Raw genomic sequence first — 24,542 nt, forward strand, 5'->3', positions numbered from 1 at the left:
CAATGCTTCAAAGCCCAGCCCAAACACTGTCCCTATGGGGACACTTTCTCCAGTGTCCACTGTCAGAATTAATCAAAAGTTGTCTCTTTTGTAAAATTTTCTACAGTGACTTTGGTTAGAATTAATTGAGCTTTCCTCTGGCCTCCTGCAGTATCTCCTAGGTACTCCTCTTTCTTTTTTACATTTTATTTATTTATTTGAGAGGGAGAGGGAAAGAGAGTGAGCATAGGGAGGGGCAGAGGGAGAGGGAGAAGGAGAAGCAGGCTCTCTGCTGAGCAGGGAGCCTGATGTGGGGTTCGATCCGAGGACCCCAGGATCATGACCTGAGCCCAAGGCAGATGCTTAACTGACCAAGCCAGCAAGATGCCCCTCTCCTTGATGCTTCTATTATCACATTTGTGATGTGCCCTGAAACAGAGCTCATTGTCCCCCTTAGTGTGTTTTTCCAGTCCCCCCTGGAGAAAGAAACTGTCTTCTTGATCTCCATGCTCCCAACTGCACCCCTGAGGGCCTGGCCTGATGGACATGGGCAGCGCAGGTTTGAATGAATGAAGCAGGCAGTCAATGTGGCATGGTAACATCAGGAAGTACTGAGAGAGAGCATACGTGGAGAGTCTTACGCAGAGTAAGCTGCTGCTATGCTGATCTATGAAAGACTGTGACACCTAAAATATCAAAGTAAGAAGAATAATAAAGAATCATTATTAAGCCCTTGTTTTTTGTTTCAATTAATTTTACTACAAGCCCAAGAACATTTCATTATAAAAAGAGGCTTTAGAAAGACTTTGAAAAGATACGGCCAGATGATGGAAGAGATGAACAGATATTTCTACAAAGAAGACATCCAGATGGCCAACGAGTACGCGAAAAAATGCTCAACATCACCCATCATCAGGAAAATGTAAATCAAAACTACAATGCGTGTCCTGTCACACCTGTCAGAATGGCTAAAATCAACAACACAAGAAACAACAAGTATTGCTGAGGATGTGGGGAAAAAAGGAACCAACCCTCTTGCACTATTGGTGGGAATGCAAACTGTGGAAAACACTATAGAGATTCTTCAAAAAATTAAAAATAGAATTCTCACATGATCCAGTAATTCCACTAGTACTATTTACCCCCAAAAAAGAAAACACTAGTTCAAGAAGATATATGCACCCCTATGTTTATTGCAGCATTATTTACAATAGCCAAATAATGAAAGCAGCCCAAATGTCCATCAATAGATGAATGGATAAAGATGGAATGAAATATTACTGAGCCGTAAAAAGAATGAAATCTTGCCATTTGCAACAACATGGATGGATCTGGGGAGTATAATGCTGCAAAATAAATCAGTCAGAGAAAGACAAATACCATGTTATTTTACTCATATGGGGAATTTAAAAAACCAAATAAAGAAAGGGAAAAAAGAGAAAAAAACAAAAGGACTTTTAATGATAGAGAACAAGCTGATGGTCACCAGAGGAGAGGTAGGTGGGGGGAATGGGTACAATAGGTGGAGGGGATTGAAGAGTGCACTTACCAGGAGGAGCATGCAGGAATGTACAGAAGTGTTGCGTCACTATATGGTACACCTGAAACTAATATAATGCTATATGTTAGCTTTACTGGAATTCAAAATTTTATTTTCTAAAAAGATACTGCCGGATGAGTCTGATTCATTCACTGACCACAGCATCTCTTTCGACAAACCCTTGAGGTGTACTTTCCCTTTACTGTGACAAGTTGTAACTCCATCGTAGCTGAGAGCATACACTGCTTATAATTGCCAGCCTTCTTCAAGGGTGGCCCACAGTGATTTCTCTGTTGTTGGGCTTCCCCATTCTATTCCGGGGCAGTCTGGAGAATTTTATTTCTGCTCGCACTGCTGGAGGTGAGTGAAGCTGCGCTTCACCCAAGGCTGGAGCTGGGTGAGTTTGGCCCTGCGGAGTCCAGGCACAGTGGGCGGTTATGCTGGTGTGGTGGGCGGGACACCAGGGTCCCTGTGATTTCCTTGGGGAACTGGGTCTGCATCGTGGCACCTCAGTGATGACACCAGGACTAAGAGGATGGCCATCATTCCTGCCTCCAATGTGTGTGTGTGTGTGTGTTTTTTTAAAATATTTTATTTATTTATTCATGAGAGACAGAGAGAGAGAGAGAGGCAGAGACACAGGCAGAGGGAGAAGCAGGCTCCATGCCGGGAGCCTGACGTGGGACTCGGTCTGGGGTCTCCAGGATCAGGCCCTGGTCTGAAGGCGGGGCTAAGCCGCTGAGCCACCGGGTCTGCCTCCTCCAATGTGTATTAAGCCCACTTTGGGCCAGGCTCTCTGTTCTGTGAGTTCCGAGGGAAATAACAATGAATGAGTTTGGGGCTCTACCTTCTAGGTAAATGAGCCAGGCCACAGTAACAATGGCAGTGATAATATAACCATTTATAGAACATCTTATATGCCAAACCCTTACATGGGCTTTGCAGGGATTAACACATTCAATCCTCATGACAACTATGAGGTTGGTATATACTATACCTACTTTACAGATAAGGAAATTGAGGCACAGAGAAATTATGTTTGCCCAAGGTCACGCTGCTAGTAAATGTTGAAGCCAAAACTCAGCTCCTGGCTATCTAATACAATGGGTTTGTTTTTTTTTACTTTGTTGAAGCATTGAGTCCTTTGAAAATCTACTTGTTTCTCAGAATAATGATAATCTCTCTGTCATGTGCCCCCCCCCCCACACACTTTTATATACAATGTCAGGAGGTTCATAGAATCCTGCACCTGTCCCTAGGGGCTCCCTGAAGCTCAGGATAACTACCCCTGCCTGCCTTGCACAGATGATCTCCACGTGAGGACATTTGTAGAGAATGACAAAACACAGACAGGAGCCAAGCAGTTCGGGGCTGCTGGGATGTGGCATGAAGAGTACCTAGAGAAAGCAAAGGAGGGAATGCAAGGCCAGGTGGGGGACCAGAGGGACAAAGAAATGGCCCTCTATCCTGCCCTGGAGCCTGTTCGGTCTTTTGGTGCTCCGGAGGGCAAGGTGGCTTTCTTGGGCTTATCACTTCCTGATCTTAATCATTCCTGCAGCAGCGGTTCCTCAACCCACTGATAAACTGGTTGGAGAAGATGGGAGTGGGACCTGCTTCCTTAACCGGAGTTGATAAATGAACACTTTCTTCTCCACCCTGTGGGACCAGAGGGCCTGCAACATCCCCCCACCCCTTGCTCTTCTTCCACACTTCCGGGGAAACCTTAGCCATTATCCACAGGTCTTGTTGTCTATTGATATGCTAACTGCCCCACCCAACTCTAATGTGTGGGGGTGTCGGTGTCTCTGAAGCTTTCTAGAGTGCAGATTTTGGAGGCTGACATAGTAGAAAGACAACCCTCCTCCCCAGTGCTTGCGGGGGTGGGGAGTGGATGAGCGTTCTGGTAGGAAAAGAACAGGACCCTGGGTTTCGACAACCTCAATTAGGCAGTTGGGGGAATCCTCCTAGAAAAAAAGCAGGGTTTAAGCTGAGACTCTGGTCAATTTGACTAGATAGAGTAGTTATAGCTTGCTGTGTTTCAAATGGAGTTATGTCTATTTTATATGACTATTATTTATTTCCTCTTTTTTTAAATGCTTATTCAAGTCTCATGCCTGTTTTTGTATTGGGTTGTCTGACTTTTTCTTAATGGGACTTCTGGGAATTATTTATATATTCAGCATATGAGCTCTTTGCCAGTGGTGTTTTTTGATAAATAGGAGTTCTTGATTTCTTCAATGGAAAAATGTTTTTAAGATTTTATTTATTTATTTGACAGAGAGAGAGAGAGCATAAGCAGGGAGAGTGGCAGGGGGAAAGGGAGAAGCAGACTCCCTGTGATCAGGGGAGCCCAGCTCAGGGGCTCGATCCCAACTCAGGGGCTGAGATCATGACCTGAGCTGAAGGTAGACGCTTCACCGACTGAGCCACCCAGGTGCCCCTCAATGAAAAATTTTTTATTGAATGGTAACATGTATGCAGAAAATATACACAAATCGTAAGTGTACAGCTTAGTAAATTATTACAAATTGAACACTTTCATTAATGAGCACCTAGATCAAGTATTTCCAGAAGTCTCCTCTCCCTGTCATTATCCTTCCATCATGGGCAACCATTTTCCTGACTTCTTCTTTTCTTTAAGATTTTATTTATTTATTTGAGAGAGAGAGAATGAGCAGGGAGCAGGGAGGAGGCACTGAGGGAGAGGGAGAAGCAGACTCTCTCTACTGAGCAGGGAGTCCTATGTGAGATACCATCCCAGGACCCTGGGATCATGACCTGAGCCAAAGGCAGACACTCAACCAACTGAGCCACCCAGCTGTCCCATTATCCTGACTTCTAACACTAAATATTTGTTTTGCTAGGTAATCTCAATTTCAATGTAAATCTATTGATCTGATCTGATCTTTTCTTATGGTTAGTGTTTTTTGTGTCCTGATATTGCTCCCCTGAGGTAAGAATGCCTTCCCCTCTATTAACATCTGGAGCATATTGTTTTACTTTTCACATTTGGATCTATAATCCATTTGGAGTTACTTTGCATATTGTGTGATTTGCATATGTATCAGCCATTGTTCCAACATTGGTTATTAAGGATACTATTCCTTCTCCAATGATCTATAGTGATATCTTTATAATAAGTCAATGTCCTTAAGTGTGTGTGTCTGTTTCTGTTACTTTCTACTCTGTTCCATTTGTCAGTTTGTTCATTTTTATGCTAGTCCTTCACTTCTTGTTTACTGTAGTTCTATAATAAATCTTGATATCTGGTACAGCACATCTCCTCACACTGTTTTTCTTCAAAATGCACTGCTTTGAATTTCCTGATAATCATTTTTTCAAGTTCCATAAGAAAACTTAATGAGATCTTGATTAGAATTGCATTGAGTCTATCTATCAATATGGGATAATTAATATTTTCATAATGTTGAAACTTCCAATACAGGAAATGATTTATTTTCCAATTTATTTAGATCTTTAATTTCTTTCAATAATATTTCATAGTTTACTTCATAGAGAACATCCATATTTTTTGTTAGATTTATTTTAGGTACTTATTCATAGGGTTTTTTTTTTTAAAGATTTTATTTATTTATTTGGGAGAGAGAGAGTGAGAAAGAAAGAGAACATGTACAAACTGGGAAAGGGGCAGGGGAAGAGGGAAAAGCAGACCCCCACCTTGCTGAGTGGGGAGCTGGATGTGAGGCTCTACCCAAGACCCTGGGATCATGACCTGAACCAAAGGCAGATGCTTTACCAACTGAGTCACCCAGGTGCCCCTCCTAGGTATTTTTGATGCTATCATTAAAGGCATTTTGGAAAAAATTTCCTTTTGTAACTTTGACTTTTGTATCCTGACTCTGTATTCAACATCTTTATTAAAATCCCTAATTAATTCTAATAGTTTATCTGCAAATTAAAAAAGTATATACCCAATCTTATACAAATAATAGTAATTTTGTTTCTTTTTTCCAGTTGTCATAAGTTTTTCTCATTTCTTTCCTTATTGTACTATCTAGTCCTTTCAAAACAATATTGAATAGAAGTGACATTTACAGGCATTCTTAATATTAAAGGAAATCTTTCAGCACTTTACCATTAAATATGGTATTTACTTGGGCACCTGGGTGGCTCAGTTGGTTAGGCGTCCAACTCTTGATTTTGGCTCAGGTCATGATCTCATGGTAGTGAGACTGAGCCCTGTGTTGGACTCTGCACTCAGCGCAGAGTCTGCTTGTCTCTCTTGCTCTGCTTCCCACCCCCACTCATGCTCTCTCTCAAATAAATAAATAAATAAAATCCTTAAAAATAAACAAATATGGTATTTACTGTAGCTATTTTTGGTAGCTATCATTTTTCAAATTAAGGAAGTTCCCTTCTATTCTTGTGCGCTTTAAAAAAATCATAAATGGACACTGATTTTAGTAAAGGCTTTTCTGTTAATGTGGAAAATTATATTGATTGATTCTATTTTTAGGATTTTTTATTTATTTGAGAGGAAGAGAGAGAGAGAGTTGGGGGGGTAGGGACTGAGGGAGAGAGAGAGAGAAACCTAAGCAGACTCTGCACTGAGCATCAGTCTCATGTGGAGCTTGATCTCATAACCCTGAGTGCGTGACATGAGCAGAAACCAAGAGTTGGCCACTTAACTGACTGTGCTACCTAGGGGCCCGATTCTGTTTTTATAGTTTAGAGTTTTATGCAGAAATTCTCAATCTTAATTTTTTAATCTCTTTGCACTTAGTACACAAAGATATTTTAAAGTTTATGCTATTTCAATGTCGAAAGCCCCTTGTTCCTATTTTCTATTTTTTCTGATGGTTATTGTATGTCTTACTTTCTTGTGTGCCTGGCTATTTTTTTTATTATGAACTATATGTTATATTTACAATATTTTTACTAGAAATAAATGGAGACCTCGGATGGTGTTATCTTCCTCCAGAGAGGATTTCTGTTTGTTTCCATTTATTTCTACCAGGTACCTGGTAGCACTAATACCTGGGGCTGCCTGAGGCCACTACCACTCCAGATAACTTTAACCCACTTGTAGGGACTGACCTGGTTTGAAGCTGAACTGCACATGGTACCTTCACTGCTAGGATATGCTCTTAGGGATCCTAAGCTGGAGCTAGACCACTTGATGGGCCCTGGTCTCTAATCCAAGACCTGAGGCTTCCCAAAACCATCAAAAGCATCCTTCAGCTTCTCAGTTGCCTTCCTGAGTTAGCAAATTCTCCCAGGATAAGTAGATCCAAATGTGGTTTTAAATCTGTCATCTAAATAAATAAATAAATAAATAAATAAATAAATAAATAAATCTGTCATTCTACTTACTATTTCTTTTTTGTTGTCCAACCAATTCTATGTTCTTTCTTTTTCTCTTTCCTTACTTGTTTTCCTATGGATTGGCTACTTTTGGTTATTCTTATTTAGGGTTTCCTATTTTAGTTCTGAACATATGTACTCTTGCTATTTTTCAGTGGTTCCCCAGAAAACAACATGAACTCTTGGCTTATCAGACTAGTATGTTAATTAGCTACTTTTATTTCTCTCCCAGACAGTATGAAGACCTCACAACACTTTCACTTTATTTATATCCCTCCTCATTCAAATGCTATTTTTGCTTGGATTTCTGTTTCGTTTTCTCATCTCCCCAGTATATTATTAATATTGTTTTATATAGCCAATGTTTACTTACAATTTTGTGTACGTTTTCCATTTTTGTTTTCTCTCCTCATTCTTGCATCTCCAGCTTTACCTCTGGGATCACATGCCTTCAACTTGAGAAATATCTTCATTTAGGGCAGGACACATGTCCAATTTTCTGTTTTAGTTTCTCTGAAAATTCTGTCTCACTTTCATTCTTGGAGTCAGTGAGGAAGAAGTGGGATATCTCAACTTCAAAAATGGATAAATTCCTCATGTGTACTTTTTAGGACCATGTGAGGACAAATAACGATAGAAAGGCTAGGAACCAAGAAAATCCTTGGCTACACATGTATCTCCATATCCTGCCTTGAATTTGTCACCTCATTGGCTATACTGCCTGAAATTCCACCAGTGATTTCTATTTGGTTTACCAGATCCCTCTCTCAAAGCAGGAAAACCACAGCAGTGTGACGAGGCCAAGGCAGGAATGCCTACTTAGTTTAACGAGACCATTTTCTTTCTAATACCCTATGGAACCCAGTCCCACTCAAAATATAAAATTGTTCAAGGAAGGAGGAGAAAGACCAGTACTTTGGAAGACTTTCTCCCAAAATCAGGTCAAGAAGGGCCACAAAATAGAGTTTAGGAGAGCCTGGAAGCATTCGCCCTGGGCAGTGGGCAGGTCAAGGACAGAGATCAACTCCACTGCACTTAGACTAAGGAGAACAGGGTGTTGCTTCTGTTCAAACTTGAGGTGAGTCCCCTGGAATGCAGCTTTAGAGCCTCCTGAACACCCAGACTGTTTACCTCCAACAATCCAGATCTCCTGAGAACTTGACCTGCACTCCCACGTGAGCACTACCTTCCAGAGCACTGACGCCACCCTTACAGGTATTATCAAATTTCTCTGCGAAGGGCAGCTGGAGCTGTGGAGAGCAGGGCAGGCCCTGAGAACAGAGAGACACCGTTCCAGATTCCAAGCAAGCTGATATGCTTTATCTTGAATGTGTCCTTTGCCAAAACCAGCTCCTATTCAAACACTGGGCCCATTATCTGAAAACTGGGCCTCTAGGAGGGAGGTCCAAAGAGGTTGATGGCTATATTGTTTCTTCCATTTAGCTCCTGGAAGAACTGGGTGTAGCAGATAGCGTGGCACTTTAGAGAAAGAAAGTGAGGGAGCAAGTACAGCACACCTCCATGAGAGGCAGGGCTACCCCAGTTAACAGCCTAGACGCTGAACCATTTTAATATCTCTGGCTTAGGGGCCACAGGATGAGGAAACAGTGGGTCAGCATGCCCTGGTCCTGTACTCCCTGCACTCAGAGGTTCCAGGAGCAGCAGGGCTGGCCTCTAGACAATACCCTCTCCCCAGGAAACCTAGCTCAGCTCCCACTTGACTCTCAGAGGTATATATATATATATACACACACTTTTTTTGGTCTGTGAGTATAATAGCATTTGTTAATACGCTTGACAAACACATTTTTGATTTTCGTTTTCCCCATTTTAGGTTTAAAAACCTAGGGATGCCTGGGTGGCTCAGTGGTTGAGCATCTGCCTTTGACTCAGGGCGTGATCCCAGAATCCGGGATGGAGTACCTCATCGGGCTCCCCTCGGGGAGCTAGCTTCTCCCTCTGCCTATGTTTCTGCTTCTCTCTCTCTCTCTCTCTGTCTCTGATGACTAAATAAATTTAAAATATATGTTAAAATCTAAAAAATATTCTATGGAAGTATAACATACATATAGAAAGTACACAAATTGTGAGCGGACAGCCTGTTAAGTTATCACAAAGTGAATGTAACCATCAACCAGCCCAAGAAATAGAACAATAGCCACAGATAAATCCACAGCTAAACCTGGTTTTGGAAATTTTGCCATGAGCCAGATGGATTTGAGTGTCAAACTCCTGTGCTATGTACTCTTCTACTTTTCTTCTGACATGTCCTGAAAGGATTTAAAAATCTTGTGTAGTATTGTCTTTGGCTGTGATCTTTATTTATTTTATTTTTTGTATATTTTTTTATTGGAGTTTTATTTGCCAACATATAGTATAACACCCAGTGCTCATCCCGTCAAGTGCCCCCCTCAGTGTCCATCACCCAGTCACCCCAACCCCCTGCCCACCTCCCCTTCTACTACCGCTTGTTCGTTTCCCAGTTAGGTGTCTCTCATGTTTTGTTACCCTCTCTGATTTTTCCCATTCATTTTCTCTCCTTTCCCCTATAATCCCTTTAACTATTTTTTATATTTCCCAAATGAATGAGACCATATAATGTTTGTCCTTCTCCGACTGACTTACTTCACTCAGCATAATACCCTAAGTTCCATCCATGTTGAAGCAAATGGTGGGTATTCGTCGTTTCTAATGGCTGAGTAATATTCCATTGTATACATAAACCAATTCTTCTTTATCCATTCATCTTTTGATGGACACCGAGGCTCCTTCCACAGTTTGGCTATTGTGGACATTGCTGCTATAAACATCGGGGTGCAGATGTCCCAGTGTTTCACTGCATCTGTATCTTTGGGGTAAATCCCCAGCAGTGCAATTGCTGGGTCGCAGGGCAGGTCTATTTTAAACTCTTTGAGGAACCTCCACAGAGTTTTCCAGAGTGGCTGCATCAGTTCACATTCCCACCAACAGTGCAAGAGGGTTCCCCTTTCTCCACATCCTCTCCAACATTTGTGGTTTCCTGTCTTGTTAATTTTCCCCATTCTCACTGGTGTGAGGTGGTATCTCATTGTGGTTTTGGTTTGTATTTCCCTGATGGCCAGTGATGCGGAGCATTTTCTCATGTGCTCGTTGGCCATGTCTATGTCTTCCTCTGTGAGATTTCTGTTCATGTCTTTTGCCCATTTCATGATTGGATTGTTTGTTTCTTGGGTGTTGAGTTTAATAAGTTCTTTATAGATTTTGGAAACTAGCCCTTTATCTGATAGGTCATTTGCAAATATCTTCTCCCATTCTGTAGGTTGACTTTTAGTTTTGTTGACTGTTTCTTTTGCTGTGCAGAAGCTTTTGATCTTGATGAAGTCCCAATAATTCATTTTTGCTTTTGTTTCCCTTGCCTTCATAGATGTATCTTGCAAGAAGTTGCTGTGGCCAAGTTCAAAACGGGTGTTGCCTGCGTTCTCCTCTAGGATTTTGGTGGATTCTTGTCTCACATTTAGATTTTTCATCCATTTTGAGTTTATCTTTGTGTATGGCATAAGAGAATGGTCTAGTTTCATTCTTCTGCACATGGCTGTCCAATTTTCCCAGAACCAATTATTGAAGAGACTGTCCTTTTTCCAGTGGTTAGTCTTTCCTACTTTGTCAAATACTAATTGACCATAGAGTTGAGGGCCCATTTCTGAATTCTCTTTTCTGTTCCATTGATCTATGTGACTGTTTTTGTGCCAGTACCACACTGTCTTGATGATAACATCTTCATAGTACAACTTGAAATCTGGCATTGTGATGTCCCCAGCTCTAGTTTTCCTTTTCAATATTCTCCTGGCTATTCGGGGTCTTTTCTGATTCCACACAAATCTTATGATTATTTGTTCCAAATCTCTAAAAAAAAGTCCATGGTATTTCAATAGGGATTGCATTGAATGTGTAAATTGCTTTGGCTGTGATCTATCTCACACAAGACTGTGAGGCTTCTAGAGGGCAGGATCCCAGTTATCTGTTAGGTACTCTATAGGTATAGGTTGAGTGACCAAATGAATCTGGCCCTGGGCAGGCTGGTGTCCCAAGCCTGGATCTGAGGTTCTTAGGCCTCATCTGCCCTTTTTGGAGGACAATTAACTAGGGTCCCTATTCAAACACTAGAACATGGGATGCCTGGGTGGCTCAGCAGTTGAGTGCCTGCCTTCAACTCAGGGCGTGATCCTGCGGTCCTGGAATCAAGTCCCACATAGGGCTCCCTGCATGGAGCCTGCTTCTCCTTCTACCTGTGTCTCTGCCTCTCTCTCTCTCTCTCATGAATAAATAAATAAAATCTTTAAAACACACACACACACACACACACACGAACATTATTCCCTCTACCCTAGAGTGACAGCCCTGGGATGTAGAAAGTAATCCAGCTCATCGATTCATCCCACAAGCATGGATTAAACATTCACCTTGGTCCAGGAAAGACACACAAGTCAGACATGATCTCCGCCCTCAGGAAGAAAGATCAGGCACTCATCATGTCAGGATGTAGCAAGAAAGCCCTCATAGAATTGGAACCCCTGCTTCACTCTACTCTGGTCAGGCTATCCCCAGGAGGGGTGTGTGGCTGCGGACCCATTGGTAGATAGGAATGTGCCTTCCTCAGCTGTCTTTGCTCTTCTGCAGGCCCTGCTATCCCAGTGGGCGTGGACGTGCAGGTGGAGAGCCTGGACAGCATCTCGGAGGTGGACATGGTGCGCAGCGCCCTTGGCAGGGCTTCAAATTCGGGGTCCTGAGGTTAAGGGTCTGTGAGAGCCTGTGGCTGGGGTGGCCGTGCAGGTGCAGGCTATGCCTGGTGGGCAGAGCCAGGGCAGCAGGGGGTAAAACTAGGACTTGGAAGTTGGCTCAGGTGCAGTGAAACCTGAAGCAGGGGTTCTCAACCTGATGGGTAAAAGTAACTGGGGGAGTTGGTTACATGGAGATTCCTGGGCCCCACCGGAGATGTCCTGGACCAGTCTCTGGGAGTGAGGCCCAGCACCTTACACTTTGAACACACTCCTCAGGTGATGGGACTGGGGAGATGAACCACACTTGGAGGAGCACAGGAGGGGGTCATTTTCAGACAGAAATTCTGCAGTTCTCTGCTTGCTAATGCCCACCTGAGCATTGCTTCCCTACGCCTTCCTTGGCAGTGTCCACCAAGATCAGGCAGTAAGGGAAGGCTCTTAAAGACGCCTTGTTTCAATTGAGACCTGAAGGATAGATAAGAAGGAGACATCGTGGGGAGGGCCAGAGCAAGAGTGGGGCAAGGGCCCCTTGAGGCAGAAGAAACAGGAGGTTTATAAACACAAAATAAAACAGTAGAGCACAAACTGAGGAAGGGGTGAGGATGGAGAGGGGGAGGGTGGGAGTGCTCCCCTCCCCACTGAGCCTGCAGGACAGTGAGTTCTAGGTGTGCTGGTAAAGCAGAAGTGGGCACCACTATGCTCTGAGACCACTGCCACCAGGCATCTTTCCATCCTCGCTCCCGAGGGGGATGCTTGGGGCCCTTATTGACTTATCTGCACTTGTAACTTAGTACTTGCATCTTCCACTGCGGCGGGGGTGCCAGGCTCTTGGTTTAAGGCAGCAGCCCTGCAGGCGAGGAGACACGGTTTAACAGAAAGAACTTTCAGGCTGAAATGATAGTGGATCTGCAGCTGCACATACCTTTATCCATTCATTCCCACCCCCACCCTGCATTTTTCTATCCTGCAAATATTTATTGAGCACCCACTGTGTGCCTTGCCAGGTAGGGCCTGGGGATTCAATGGCACGCAGGGCACAATTCTGCCCACAAAGATTCTCCAAGATCAATGACAGAAACTCTTTTAAATAGGACATTTGACCATGCAGGTTTCTCCCAGCGTCCACCAACCTGAAACTGCATGCTTGGCCAACAGGAAAGGAGCACTGTGTGCCTGAGTCTAGGGGAGAGAGCAGGACTCCTGGGAAATCCTGCCCTGCTGGCCCCCTTGCTGGCTGCCTCACCCCTGTAGGTTTCATTCGCAAAGCCTGAAGGATGGGCTGCTCCCCGTCCCGGGCTCCCACCTCATGATGCGCAGCAACAATGCGCCAGGCCCTTTCCTATTGTAGCAGCACCCCTGCGGCAGCGGCCACCCTCCTGTAGGTGCTGCAGCCCTGTCACTGGAGGCTGAGCCTGAGGCGTCTGTTACGTGGGTTAATGATGGGTTGATTGTAGGAAAGGAAGCTTTATTTTTTTTAAATTAAAGATTTATTTATTTATTTATTTATTCCTGAGAGACAGAGAGAGAGAGAGGCAGAGACCTAGGCAGAGGGAGAAGCAAGCTCCCCGCAGGGAGCCTGATGCGGGACTCGATCCTAGGACCCCAGGATCACTCCCTGAGCCGAAGGCAGATGCTCAACCACTGAGCCACCCAGGCGTCCCTATTTATTTATTTTGGAGACTGAGAGAGAGAGAGAAAGAGAGAGAGAGAGCACGCATGGGCAAGAGCTGGGTGGGAGGGGCAGAGGGAGAAGGAGAGAGAGAATCCCAAGCAGGCCCCCATGCCCAGCATGGACCCTGATATGGGGCTCGATTCACGATCCTGAGATCATGACCTGAGCTGCAATCAAGAGTCGGATGCTTAACCGATAGAGCCACCAGAAAGGAAGCTTCCCTTTTTTTTTTTTTTAATTTTTTTTTTAATTTTTTTTTTTTATTTATGATAGTCACACAGAGAGAGAGAGAGGCAGAGACACAGGTAGAGGGAGAAGCAGGCTCCATGCACCGGGAGCCCGATGTGGGATTCGATCCTGGGTCTGCAGGATCGCGCCCTGGGCCAAAGGCAGGCGCCAAACCGCTGCGCCACCCAGGGATCCCGAAAGGAAGCTTTCTAAGCACTTGTGTTTGGTGTCACCTCGGGCTCCCACAGGACTTCACCATGACCCTGTACCTGCGGCATTACTGGAAGGATGAGAGGCTGGCCTTTCCCAGCACGAGCAACAAGAGCATGACCTTCGATGGTCGGCTGGTAAAGAAGATCTGGGTCCCCGACGTCTTCTTTGTTCACTCCAAAAGGTCATTCACTCATGACACCACCACTGATAACATCATGCTGAGGGTGTTTCCGGATGGGCATGTGCTATACAGCATGAGGTAACTGTCCATGGGGTCACTGGCTCTTTGTCCAATGCCATTCTAATACGTATGGTCAGTCTCTTTGGCCCTGAAGAGTTTGTCATTGTGGTTGGGCCTGAGGGCTATATGGATGCGATGAGCCTTCTGATAGCTGTTAGAAGTCTCTGAAGATGAAATGGTCACCCTAGTAGCCAGTGACTTCCCAGTCATCGGCGATCTTAAGCTCAGGTTAGGAGACTTGTAAGACCTGAGTGAGTTGAGAGTCAATGACATTCTATGTCCCTTCCACCCCTGAGAGCCTATCATTCTAGTTTATTGATAATAAAGATTTAAAAAGGCAACAAGACCTACTGTTTATTGAGTGTTATTCCAGATTGGCTTCTGGGCCAATGAGTGATTGTACAGGCTTATTCCACATCTTCTTGGGCTGCTTGTAGGGTTCACCAGAATTTGATGCTAATAGCCTTGGTGTGGTGTGGGGTAGGGAGGTGTGGCCATAACCTCCCAGGCATCTTGTGGGGAGGTTGCTCACAGGCACAGAGCAGAGTGCAGGAATGGGCTCTTGACAGTAGCTGGGGCCCAGCAGAGCGCTGATGACATGTCCTGCAGAAGACAGAACTTGAAAGTTAGGGTCCTGCAACTTAGCGACCAGGGTTTCCAAGCTTCTGAATTAGACGTGAGAAAGCATTTGCTCTTGGTCGTTGGTGTTCTTCTTACTCGGGGCAGGCACATGAGCCAAGAACTCACTGCACAAGCCAACATGCCTGTTTGGGTTGCCTAGGATTACAGTGACCGCCATGTGCAACATGGACTTCAGCCACTTTCCTCTGGACTCCCAGACCTGCTCTTTGGAGCTGGAAAGCTGTAAGTATCAGTGTCCCTAATGACAAATCTCTGCCTTGTTCCCTCTCCAATCTCTGCGCCACTTCAGTAACCGTGACGCTGAGTACTGCCTGCCAGTGTTAAGACCTGTTTACTCCGAGGCTGGTGTAGGATTTCCCCGGTGCTTCGGCCACATCAGAAGCCAAGGAGTCAAATTAACTTATTTTCCTCTCCCCAAAGATGCATATACAGATGAAGATCTGATGCTGTATTGGAAGAATGGGGACGAATCCTTGAAAACTGATGAGAAGATCTCCTTGTCCCAGTTTCTGATTCAGAAATTTCACACCACTTCCAGACTGGCCTTCTACAGCAGCACTGGTAGCTAATGTTTGCCATGGTCGGGTGCGAATGTGGGAGAAAATACATTAGAATTCTCCAGCCTTAAACTTTTCCCCTTCCAATGAGAATGAATCTGTATTACTAAGGAATGCATAGTTCTACAAAACATAAGCAACACTTAGACGCAGAAATTTAAAAAGTTTTGTCATCTTCTCAAAGCCGATGGCCAGAGGCAACCACTCCTAAGGGTTTAGCACACACCCTTGTGAACATCTTGCTTTAATTATGTAAAGCGGGGTCATGTTTTACGTGCTATGCTGTTATCTGATTTGTTTGACTTAATGATACGGATGATAGCTTTTCGAGGAAATGTATCTATTACCTATATTTAGATGTATAGATTTATTGACTTATTTAGTTAGTTACTTAAGAGGGGGGAAGGGGAGGCACAGAGGGAGAGAGAGTCTTAAGTAGGCTCCACACCCAGTGCAGAGCCCAACATGGGGCTTGATCTCATGACACTGAGATCATGACCTGAGCCGAAAGCAAGAGTTGGACACTTGAGACACCTGGGTGGCTCAGCAGTTGAGTGTCTGCCTTTGGCTCAGGGCATGATCTTGGGGGCCCGGGATCGAGTCCCACATCAGGCTCCCTGCATGGAGCCTGCTTCTCCCTCTGCCTATGACTCTGCCTCTCTCTTTCTGTGTCTCTCATGAATAAATAAATAAAATCTTAAAAAAAGAGGTCGGACACCTAGCCGACTGAGTCACCCAGGCGCTATAGATTTATTTTTAATGTTTAGTGTAACTCATCCCAGACCCTGGGCTGTGTTTGAAGTTTTGAGAGGTTGCACTTGTCCATCTGTCTCTAATTTCACCATTACTTAGCTCTTATAGTCACTTCTGAGGGCTGTCAAAATAAAGTATCTAAACTGGGGCCCTGAAACAACAGGAATATATTTGCCCACAGTTCTGGGGGCCATGCTCCTCTCTTAGGCTTTCTTTTTTCTTTTTCTTTCTTTTTTTTTTTTAAAGATTTTATTTATTCATGAGACACACACACACACACACACACACACACACACACACAGGCAGAGGGAGAAGCAGGCTCCATGCAGGGAACCCGACGTGGGACTCGATCCCAGGCCTCCAGGATCACACCCCAGGCTTCAGGCGGCACCAAACTGCTGCACCACCGGGGCTGCTCTCCCTTAGGCTTTTAGTTTCTGGTGGGTGCTGCATTGCTCCAGTGCCATCCTCTGTTGTCACGTAGCATTCCCCCCATGTCCCTCTCTGTGTCTTAACATGCTGCTGTTTCTGTGGATCTGTGTCCAAATTTCCCTCTTCCGTAAGGATATTAGTCATTGGATTATGGCCCTCCCTAATCCAGTATGACCTCATCTCCTCTCGATTCCATGTGCAAGACCCAATTTCTAAATAAGGCCATGTTAACAGAAACTGGGAGTTAGGACTTCAACATATCTTTCTGAGGGACACAGTTCACCCCCACGACAGCTCTGCAGTAGCTACAGGACTCTAAGGGACTTTTCACTTCATCACCCCTTGTCCATATGCTGAGAAACCCCAGCCCTTCCATGTGGAGCTTCTGTGCTCCTGTCTGTCCCCGCATAGCCACCATCTGCCTATTCACCTGCCCCCCACCCCCCCTTTGTCCCCAGCATCAATCACTGAAAAAGCCTGAGTCTTAGAGAAGGTGGAGTTAGTGTCTGGACAGCCCAAGGTGCCTTCCCTTTCTGCCCATAGGGCTCATCCTCATTCTTCCCTTCCTTTTCTGCTATGTGTGGTATGTATTACCACACAATTTTCTCTTCTCATCTCTTCTTGGCAAGTTCAAATCCACTCTCTTGCTAAAACCATTTTTAAGAATGTCCTATATAACTTTTTACTATGTGTCACTGTCTTGAGTGCTTTATATGAATTAACTAATTTCTACCCAACAAACCTGTGGTGTAGATATTATCATTGTCCCCAATTTACAGATGAGAAAACTGAGACTCAGAAGGGTTAAGTTGCCCATAGAAGTTGCACAACTAGTAAGTGGCCAACGTGCCTTAGTCACTATGTGTACTTCTATTAGACGTTTTCTGTGTTCAAATAGAAGTTTGTTTGTTTGTCTTGTCCCCCATTCCAGCCTTTCTGGAGTCCAGATTAAAACGCATCTTCCGGGGGATCCCTGGGTGGCGCAGAGGTTTAGCGCCTGCCTTTGGCCCAGGGCGCAATCCTGGAGACCCGGGATCGAGTCCCACGTCGGGCTCCCGGTGCATGGAGCCTGCTTCTCCCTCTGCCTGTGTCTCTGCCTCTCTCTCTCTCTCTCTGTGTGTGACTATCATAAATAAATTAAAAAATTAAAAAAAAATAAATAAAACGCATCTTCCTCTCCCGTTATTTACTATGTGCCAACAAGTGGGTTGGTACAGGGGCTGTGAGCTCCCCATGAGTGCTCTGTTTGGAACACAGAGTATACATTTGTGAAGCTCCTGGTTCCCTCTTAGTGTTTCCAAGGCAACCCTCCCTGGTTTTCTTAGAAGGAAAGGATGGTGGAACGATCCTTAACAGAATTAAGGCAATGCTCAGCCCTTCCAGAAAGACCCTGTACAAACCTAAAGCACAATGTGATTTGCTTCATGGGTGCCAATTTACATAGGTAAGATAAAGCTGACATGATGGGACAAAGGCTGTGGGATGAAAAAATGATTAGGTTATTTCTGTCACATCTGATGATCACTTTCTATTTATCCAGTCCACTAAAAGTACCTAGCTCATTCAAACAACAGAGGAACCTACACAGGAACCATGGGTCAAGCTTGTCTGGACCCATCCTATTGTTTGAGCCTTTCCCTATTGATCCAACCCTTCCTTAACCTGACTCCACAGTAACTTTTTACACCAGCCAGGTAGCCTTTGTTACCTGCGCAGCATTTTCCTGGGAACAGCCTGAGGTCCTCCTGCATCCATATCCACAGGGGAGTGTGTTTGACAAGCAGATTTCTGGGTCCCATTGCAAGCTACTGAGCCAGTATCCCAGGCAGGGCTGAGATGAGAGTGGAGTGTGTGTGTGCACACAGTTGCAGTCCACTTTTTCACATTTATACTGTCCTTGACACCATCTTTGATCCCAGTGATTGGGTATAGACCTTGTGGATTTGAGACCTTATCATTTTAGACCTTATTTACAACCACCCATCTCATGATATATGTGGAAACCGACTGAGCTGATCAATCTACAACAGAGAGAACAGTGGCAAGACCCAGGCTCTGCTGGCTCCTGCCTCAGTGGTACTGGCCTCAACAAAATATATTCTATTTTTTAAAAAGATTTTATTTATTTATTCATGAGAGACACACAGAGAGAGCCAGAGACATAGGCAGAGGGAAAAGTAGGCTCCATGCACGGAGCCTGATGTGGGACTTGATCCTGGAACTCCAGGGCTGAAGGCGGCACTAAACCGCTGAGCCACCCAGGCTGCCCTGACCTCAATGAAATAGAACCCAGTCCCACTTCTGGGCCTCCTGAGCAGTGAGTCCTCAGGAAATATGGTTTTGGTTTGCAAATAAAAAATACGAAACAAAAAAACAAACAAACAAAAAAATACGAAACAAACAACCAAACCTAGATCTCTCTTTCTACCTTCTCCCAAAATGTTAGAGGAAGAGAAGTTAGGTAATATTGAATAAAACAGTACTGTAGGGCAGCCTGGGTGGCTCAGCGGTCTAGCGCCGCCTTCAGCCCAGAATGCAATCCTGGAGACCCAGGATCGAGTCCCACATAAGGCTCCCTACATGGAGCCTGCTTCTCCCTCTGCCTGTGTCTCTGCCTCTCTCTCTCTGTATCTTCCATGAATAAATAAAAATAAAATCTTAAAAAAAAAACAGTACATGTATTAGATACTGGCATTAGATACTGGCAAGATACTTATTTATAGGAGAGAGGGCTTAGATTTTAGATAGGAGATGTAAGTCTATTAATCATTAACTTTTAACTTTCTGCTCAAGATGAGAGCAATCTGGGGTAGGGGGGTAGGGGGAAGAAGGGCTCCTGGGGACGGGGTTTGTTTTTGCCTCTCCAGCTGAACCTCCCCGGTTTCTTCCTGTGTCCCCCAGGCTGGTACAACCGTCTGTACATTAACTTCACCTTGCGACGCCACATCTTCTTCTTCCTCCTCCAAACCTACTTCCCTGCCACCCTGATGGTCATGCTGTCCTGGGTGTCCTTCTGGATCGACCGCAGAGCTGTGCCTGCCAGAGTTTCACTGGGTAAAAGCATGTGATAAGGTGCGGTGGGGTGGTTATTGTTTCAGCTGGTCACTATAAAGAGAAAAAGGACAACCATTATTCAGAGTTCTTAACTGATGGGCTGTCAGAGTCAAAAGGAGCAAACGTTCCTCCCACTTGTTGCCGTCACCACTCACATGCCACGCTGTTTCCTCCACTACTTTAGGAAAACCACAGGGAGCTAAAGCTACATCAATCAGGTTTGCTCGAATCATCTCAGAAACATGAAGCCTGTCTGGGGGATAGACTTCCACCACCAGCAGGATTAGAGCTCAGTACTTTCATAAATAAGACAATTCTACAAACACCAAAACCTCCCTCTGTAAATACACACACTCTGTGTGTCGGCCTTGTTTGGAGTCTGAAGGGGGGGGGGGGTAATAGGGGATTTGGGGGAGGGGGAGGACTGTACTCCCTGGACTTGTGGTTTTCCGCCTCCACAGACCAGAAGCTCCAGGGGGAACAGGGGGAACGTGTCCAGCTCATCATGGTCAATTTGGCCATAATCAGCTGGGTCTCCAAGAAATGTGAGGGTTTTACCAGCAAGGCACAGTGAAGAAGATAGCATGATAGGCTTCCAGGAATTTCCACAGCGTTCAGAGACTTAATACATGTGGTTGGGAGGAGAGGGAGGGAGGGCATTCCCTGCAGGGGTGGGGAGTTTCCTTTAGGGGTGTCCTCCGGTCACTTGCAAATTCCACATCTGACGGGTCACTTGCAAATTCCACATCTGACCGGGTGAAGCACTGAGGAGGCGGCCAGCCACACCACAGACACCAGGCCCCGCCAGCCCCCCGGTGAGGATGGGGGCTGCAAGGCAGAGGAGGCCAGCAGCGAGCTGACCCTGAGGGACCCTCCTGCTGCCCATGGAGCAGATCTGCCGCGTGGAGGTTACCATGCCCGGGGAGGGGGGGGGCCTCCGTGGGTTTCCGACACGGAGGAAGAATGCAAAACGGTGACTCGGTGAAATGTGGGGGCCGTTCTGCACCCTCTCGGTGGCTGAGCCCCGGCTGCACGTTGCAGGTATCACCACGGTGCTGACCATGTCCACCATCATCACGGGCGTGAACGCCTCCATGCCCCGCGTCTCCTACATCAAGGCGGTGGACATCTACCTGTGGGTCAGCTTCGTGTTCGTGTTCCTCTCGGTGCTGGAGTACGCGGCCGTCAACTACCTGACCACCGTGCAGGAGCGCAAGGAGCGGAAGCTGCGGGACAAGGCGAGACCAGAGTCCTTCATCTCCCGCCCGCAGCCCAGGCTACTGGTTGCATGAGAAGGGCAGGGAGCCAGGGCTGCCCAAAAGGAGGAGGGTCTATTTCAGAAGGGGTCCTAGCTTCAACCACCAAGCATCCCAGAAAGCAGAGAGTCCGGAGCCTGGGGGGCTCAGTGGGTTAAGCGTTGGCCTTGGGCTCAGGTCATGATCTTGGGGTCCTGGGATAAGGTGCACGTTGGGCTCCCTGCTCAGTGGGGAGTCTGCTTCTCTCTCTCTCTCTCTCTCTCTCTCTCCCTTGCTTATACTCTCTCAAATAAATAAATAACATCTTAAAAAAAAAAAAAAGAGGGGATCCCTGGATGGCTCAGTGGTTTAGCACCTGCCTTAGGCCCAGGGCGCGATCCTGGAGTGTCAGGATCGAGTCCCATGTCAGGTTCCCTGCATGGAGCCTGCTTCTCCCTCTGCCTGTGTCTCTGCCTCTCTCTCTCTCTCTCTCTCTCTGTCTCTCATGAATAAATAAATAAAAATCTTAAAAAAAAAAAAAAAAAGGAATCAGAAAGTCTTTGGACCGGGACTAGGAGGACTTGTTTTTTTTTTTTTTAATTTTATTTATTCATGAGAGATACAGAGAGGCAGTGGGAGAAGCAGGCTCCATGCAAAGAGCCCAATGTGGGACTCTATCCTGGGACTCCAGGATCATGCCCTGGACTGAAGACAGGTGCCAAACTGTTGAGCCACCCAGGGATCCCAAAGACTTGGGTTCTTAGGCGCCACTTACCCTGGGCCTCTGTTCCCTCATCTGTAAAAAGGTATAGAGGAATCCTCCCCTCCCCTCCTCCCAGGGTTGTTGTAAGGGTCACATGAGATAACGTATGCAAAAGTTGTTTTGAAACTGTGGGGTTCTAGGCAGACATAAAGTATCACTATTACTATGAACATGTTTAGGGAAGGTGCCTCCAGGTCCTGTGACCAGATGAGGGGAGAGGTCTAGAATTAAAAACTCCTGTATTTATCTGCTCTGACCCAGTGAAAATTCAGCTACATACAACTTTAGCCTTCAGACTCATTGGAAATACTATGCTGTCTACACTGTACTGCAGTGTAGTAACCTACGTTAGTTATGAGATAGAATACAAATGGGAAATTCAGGCAATGTGTGTGGGCCTTTGGACAGGGAGGGAGACTCCATTCCATTCATATTCAGACTCTTATTAATCACAGTAAACAATAAAATGCCAACTTGTTGCCAAATCATTGGTCATCATTGTACTAATCAAAATGGGTATTCACCTAGAAGGTATACAGATCAGGGGATATGAAAATCCCACATTTATGTACATCTAGGTGGCTGGTAGCTACTTGACATAAGGGAGCTTTAAATTTTAGGAAAAGATGATGTGTTGCCTTTTCAAAAATAGTCTTTCAATGCCCAGATTATACTTAAATATATTATACATATTTAAGCTAGACTGTTTAAGAATTTATTTTTAAAGTTCTATTCAAACCTTTTTTACTTTAGCATTTGAGTACTCATTCAAATTTTCAATAAATCTGCACATTGGTCATTGTCAAATGGACTTCTGGATTTAAACACTTTTGATTTATAATCCAATGAACTTTCCTGTATGGAGCTGTCAGAAAAATAACATGCCTCCACCTGACAGGTACATGCCCTTGAATTATTAACCAGTGTCAGCTGGAAGCCCACTCTTTGCTGACTCAAATTATGGGGAGAAGTGAAGCCATTTCCTTCCTTCCAACTTATAATTTCTTTTTTTTTTAAGATTTTATTTATTTATTCATGAAAGACACACACACAGAGAGAGAGAGGCAGAGACACAGGCAGAGGGAGAAGCAGGCTCCATACAGGGAGCCCAACGTGGGACTCGATCCTGGGTCTCCAGGATTGCACCCCAGGCTGCAGGCAGTGGTAAACCGCTGTGCCACTGGGGCTGCCCCAATTTATGATTTCTTATAAACATTTTCATGCTTGTAGAAACAGTTGAAAAATAGGATAATATACATCCATAGACTCTGCATCTACACTCAACATTGCTAACGTTTTGCCATTTTTGTGTGAGCTCTTTCTCCATATACATGTAGTTTTGTCCATGCAGTTAACCATTTAAAAGTGCATTGCAGGTACCATGACGTTTTATGCTTAAATGTAACTCTTTAAAGCAAGGATACTCTCCTACTTAATCATCTTTTGATTCATGCACAAAGAGTTGGAGACCCACAACTGGAATCAGAATGTGTGGGTTTATTTTATTTACTTTAAAATATATTTTTAAAAGACTTTATTTATTTGAGAGAGAGAAAGAGAGCAGGGGGAGGAGCAGAGGGAGAGGAAGAGAGAATCTCAAGCAGACTCTAAGCTGAGCGTGAAGCCCAATGCAGGGCTCAAGCCCACAACCCTGAGATCATGACCTGAGCCAAAATCAAGAGTAAGATGCTTAACCAACTGAGTTACTCAGGTGCCCCCAGAATGTGGGGGGTTAAAGTCCTGACTCTAACACTAGCCGTGTAATCTCAGGAAAATTGTGTAGCCTCACTGGGTCTTAGTTTTTCCCTCTGCAACAGACTAAGTCGGTGATTCTGGACCCTGGCTAGGTGGTACAATCACCTGGGGAGCTTCACATCAATTAGAGTACAACCTGGATGTGGCCATTTTAAAGTGCTCCCTGGATGATTCTAATATTCAGAGAATTATATGTAGAGAGTCACTGGACTGAGTGATCTCTGGAGATCCTTCTAGTTCTGCCTTTCTGTGGTTTTGAGTAGCCATGGGGCTTTGCTCTGGGCCCAAGGCACCTCCTCTGCCCCTCCACAAGCTCTAAACATGCCTGACACCTTCCTTGCATTTGCTGCCCACAGTTCCCGTGCATGTGTGGAATGCTTCACTCGAGAACCATGATGCTGGATGGAAGCTACAGTGAGTCTGAGGCCAACAGTCTGGCTGGATACCCAAGAAGCCATATTCTGACAGAAGAAGAAAGACAAGACAAAATAGTGGTCCACCTGGCTCTGAGCAATGAATCCAACTCCTCCAGGAAGAAGGGGCTTCTGAGGGGCCACATGGGTCTTCGCATCTTCCAGAACACCCACGCCATTGACAAATACTCCAGGTTGATATTTCCTGCCTCCTACATATTTTTCAACTTAATTTATTGGTCAGTGTTTTCCTAGGGGTCCTGAGGCTATGACTGGGAAAGGACATGCCTGGCCAGCTGTCTGCACATGGACCTGCCGACCATGCCCCCCTCACCAGATGGAGCAACAGCTCCTGAACCACCATGGCAATGCCCCCCTCACCGGGAGCCCTCCAGCTGCCCTTTACCTTATCTCATGGGTTTGCTCTTCATTAATGCTGTGTTCTGCGTCCTACTTCACGCCTCTTTGGGACTGTCTTCTTCTGTTCTTGTGTGTAAACCGGTTCACAAGAGCCGCCCCCCCCTATAAAAAATGACTCGAATGCCTCCTAGATAATCTGAGACCCTAGTGAAGCTTAGGATTCAGTTTTGAAGGGACACAGAAGAATAAAGGGAAGCCTAGGGGCTTTCTGGATAGGAGATGGAAAATAGGATTCAAAATAGGAATAAAAAAATCTGCAACCCATGCAACTAGATTAAGTGCCTACCTAGGAAGAAAAAAAAGCTCTTATCCCAGATAGGAAATGATTTGACCTGTGTGAGTCTGACAACTTGCATGATTTTGCAATCCATTCAACCACTCATTAAATATTGAGTACTCACTCTGTGCCTGGTCCTGTGGAAATGAACAAATAGAGGTCTCTCAGAGAACTTCTCTAAGCCTGCACTCATTCTACATATGGCAGTACTGCTGCTCTTCTGCCTCCCTCCAACCCCCACTGACCCCACAGATCCGTTCTGTTTGCTGGTGCTTTTACTCCTAGG

At 45.2% G+C, this 24,542-nt stretch overlaps 1 protein-coding gene across 1 annotated transcript in view; it reads left to right on the forward strand.

The window, feature by feature from the left end:
- The window catches only part of GABRR2 (gamma-aminobutyric acid type A receptor subunit rho2), a 40,023-nt gene extending 16,209 nt beyond the window's left edge, over positions 1-23,814 (forward strand). Inside the window, exons 3-9 of the mRNA XM_041763801.1 lie at positions 11,501-11,568; positions 13,750-13,973; positions 14,737-14,819; positions 15,018-15,158; positions 19,241-19,393; positions 20,435-20,631; positions 23,503-23,814. Coding sequence (XP_041619735.1) covers positions 11,501-11,568; positions 13,750-13,973; positions 14,737-14,819; positions 15,018-15,158; positions 19,241-19,393; positions 20,435-20,631; positions 23,503-23,814 — 1,178 coding nt within the window. The remainder of the gene's footprint in view (positions 1-11,500; positions 11,569-13,749; positions 13,974-14,736; positions 14,820-15,017; positions 15,159-19,240; positions 19,394-20,434; positions 20,632-23,502) is intronic.
- The last annotated feature ends 728 nt before the right edge of the window (positions 23,815-24,542 follow it).

Source organism: Vulpes lagopus, chromosome 1 (assembly GCF_018345385.1).
Source record: "Vulpes lagopus strain Blue_001 chromosome 1, ASM1834538v1, whole genome shotgun sequence".
Lineage (NCBI taxonomy): Eukaryota > Metazoa > Chordata > Mammalia > Carnivora > Canidae > Vulpes > Vulpes lagopus.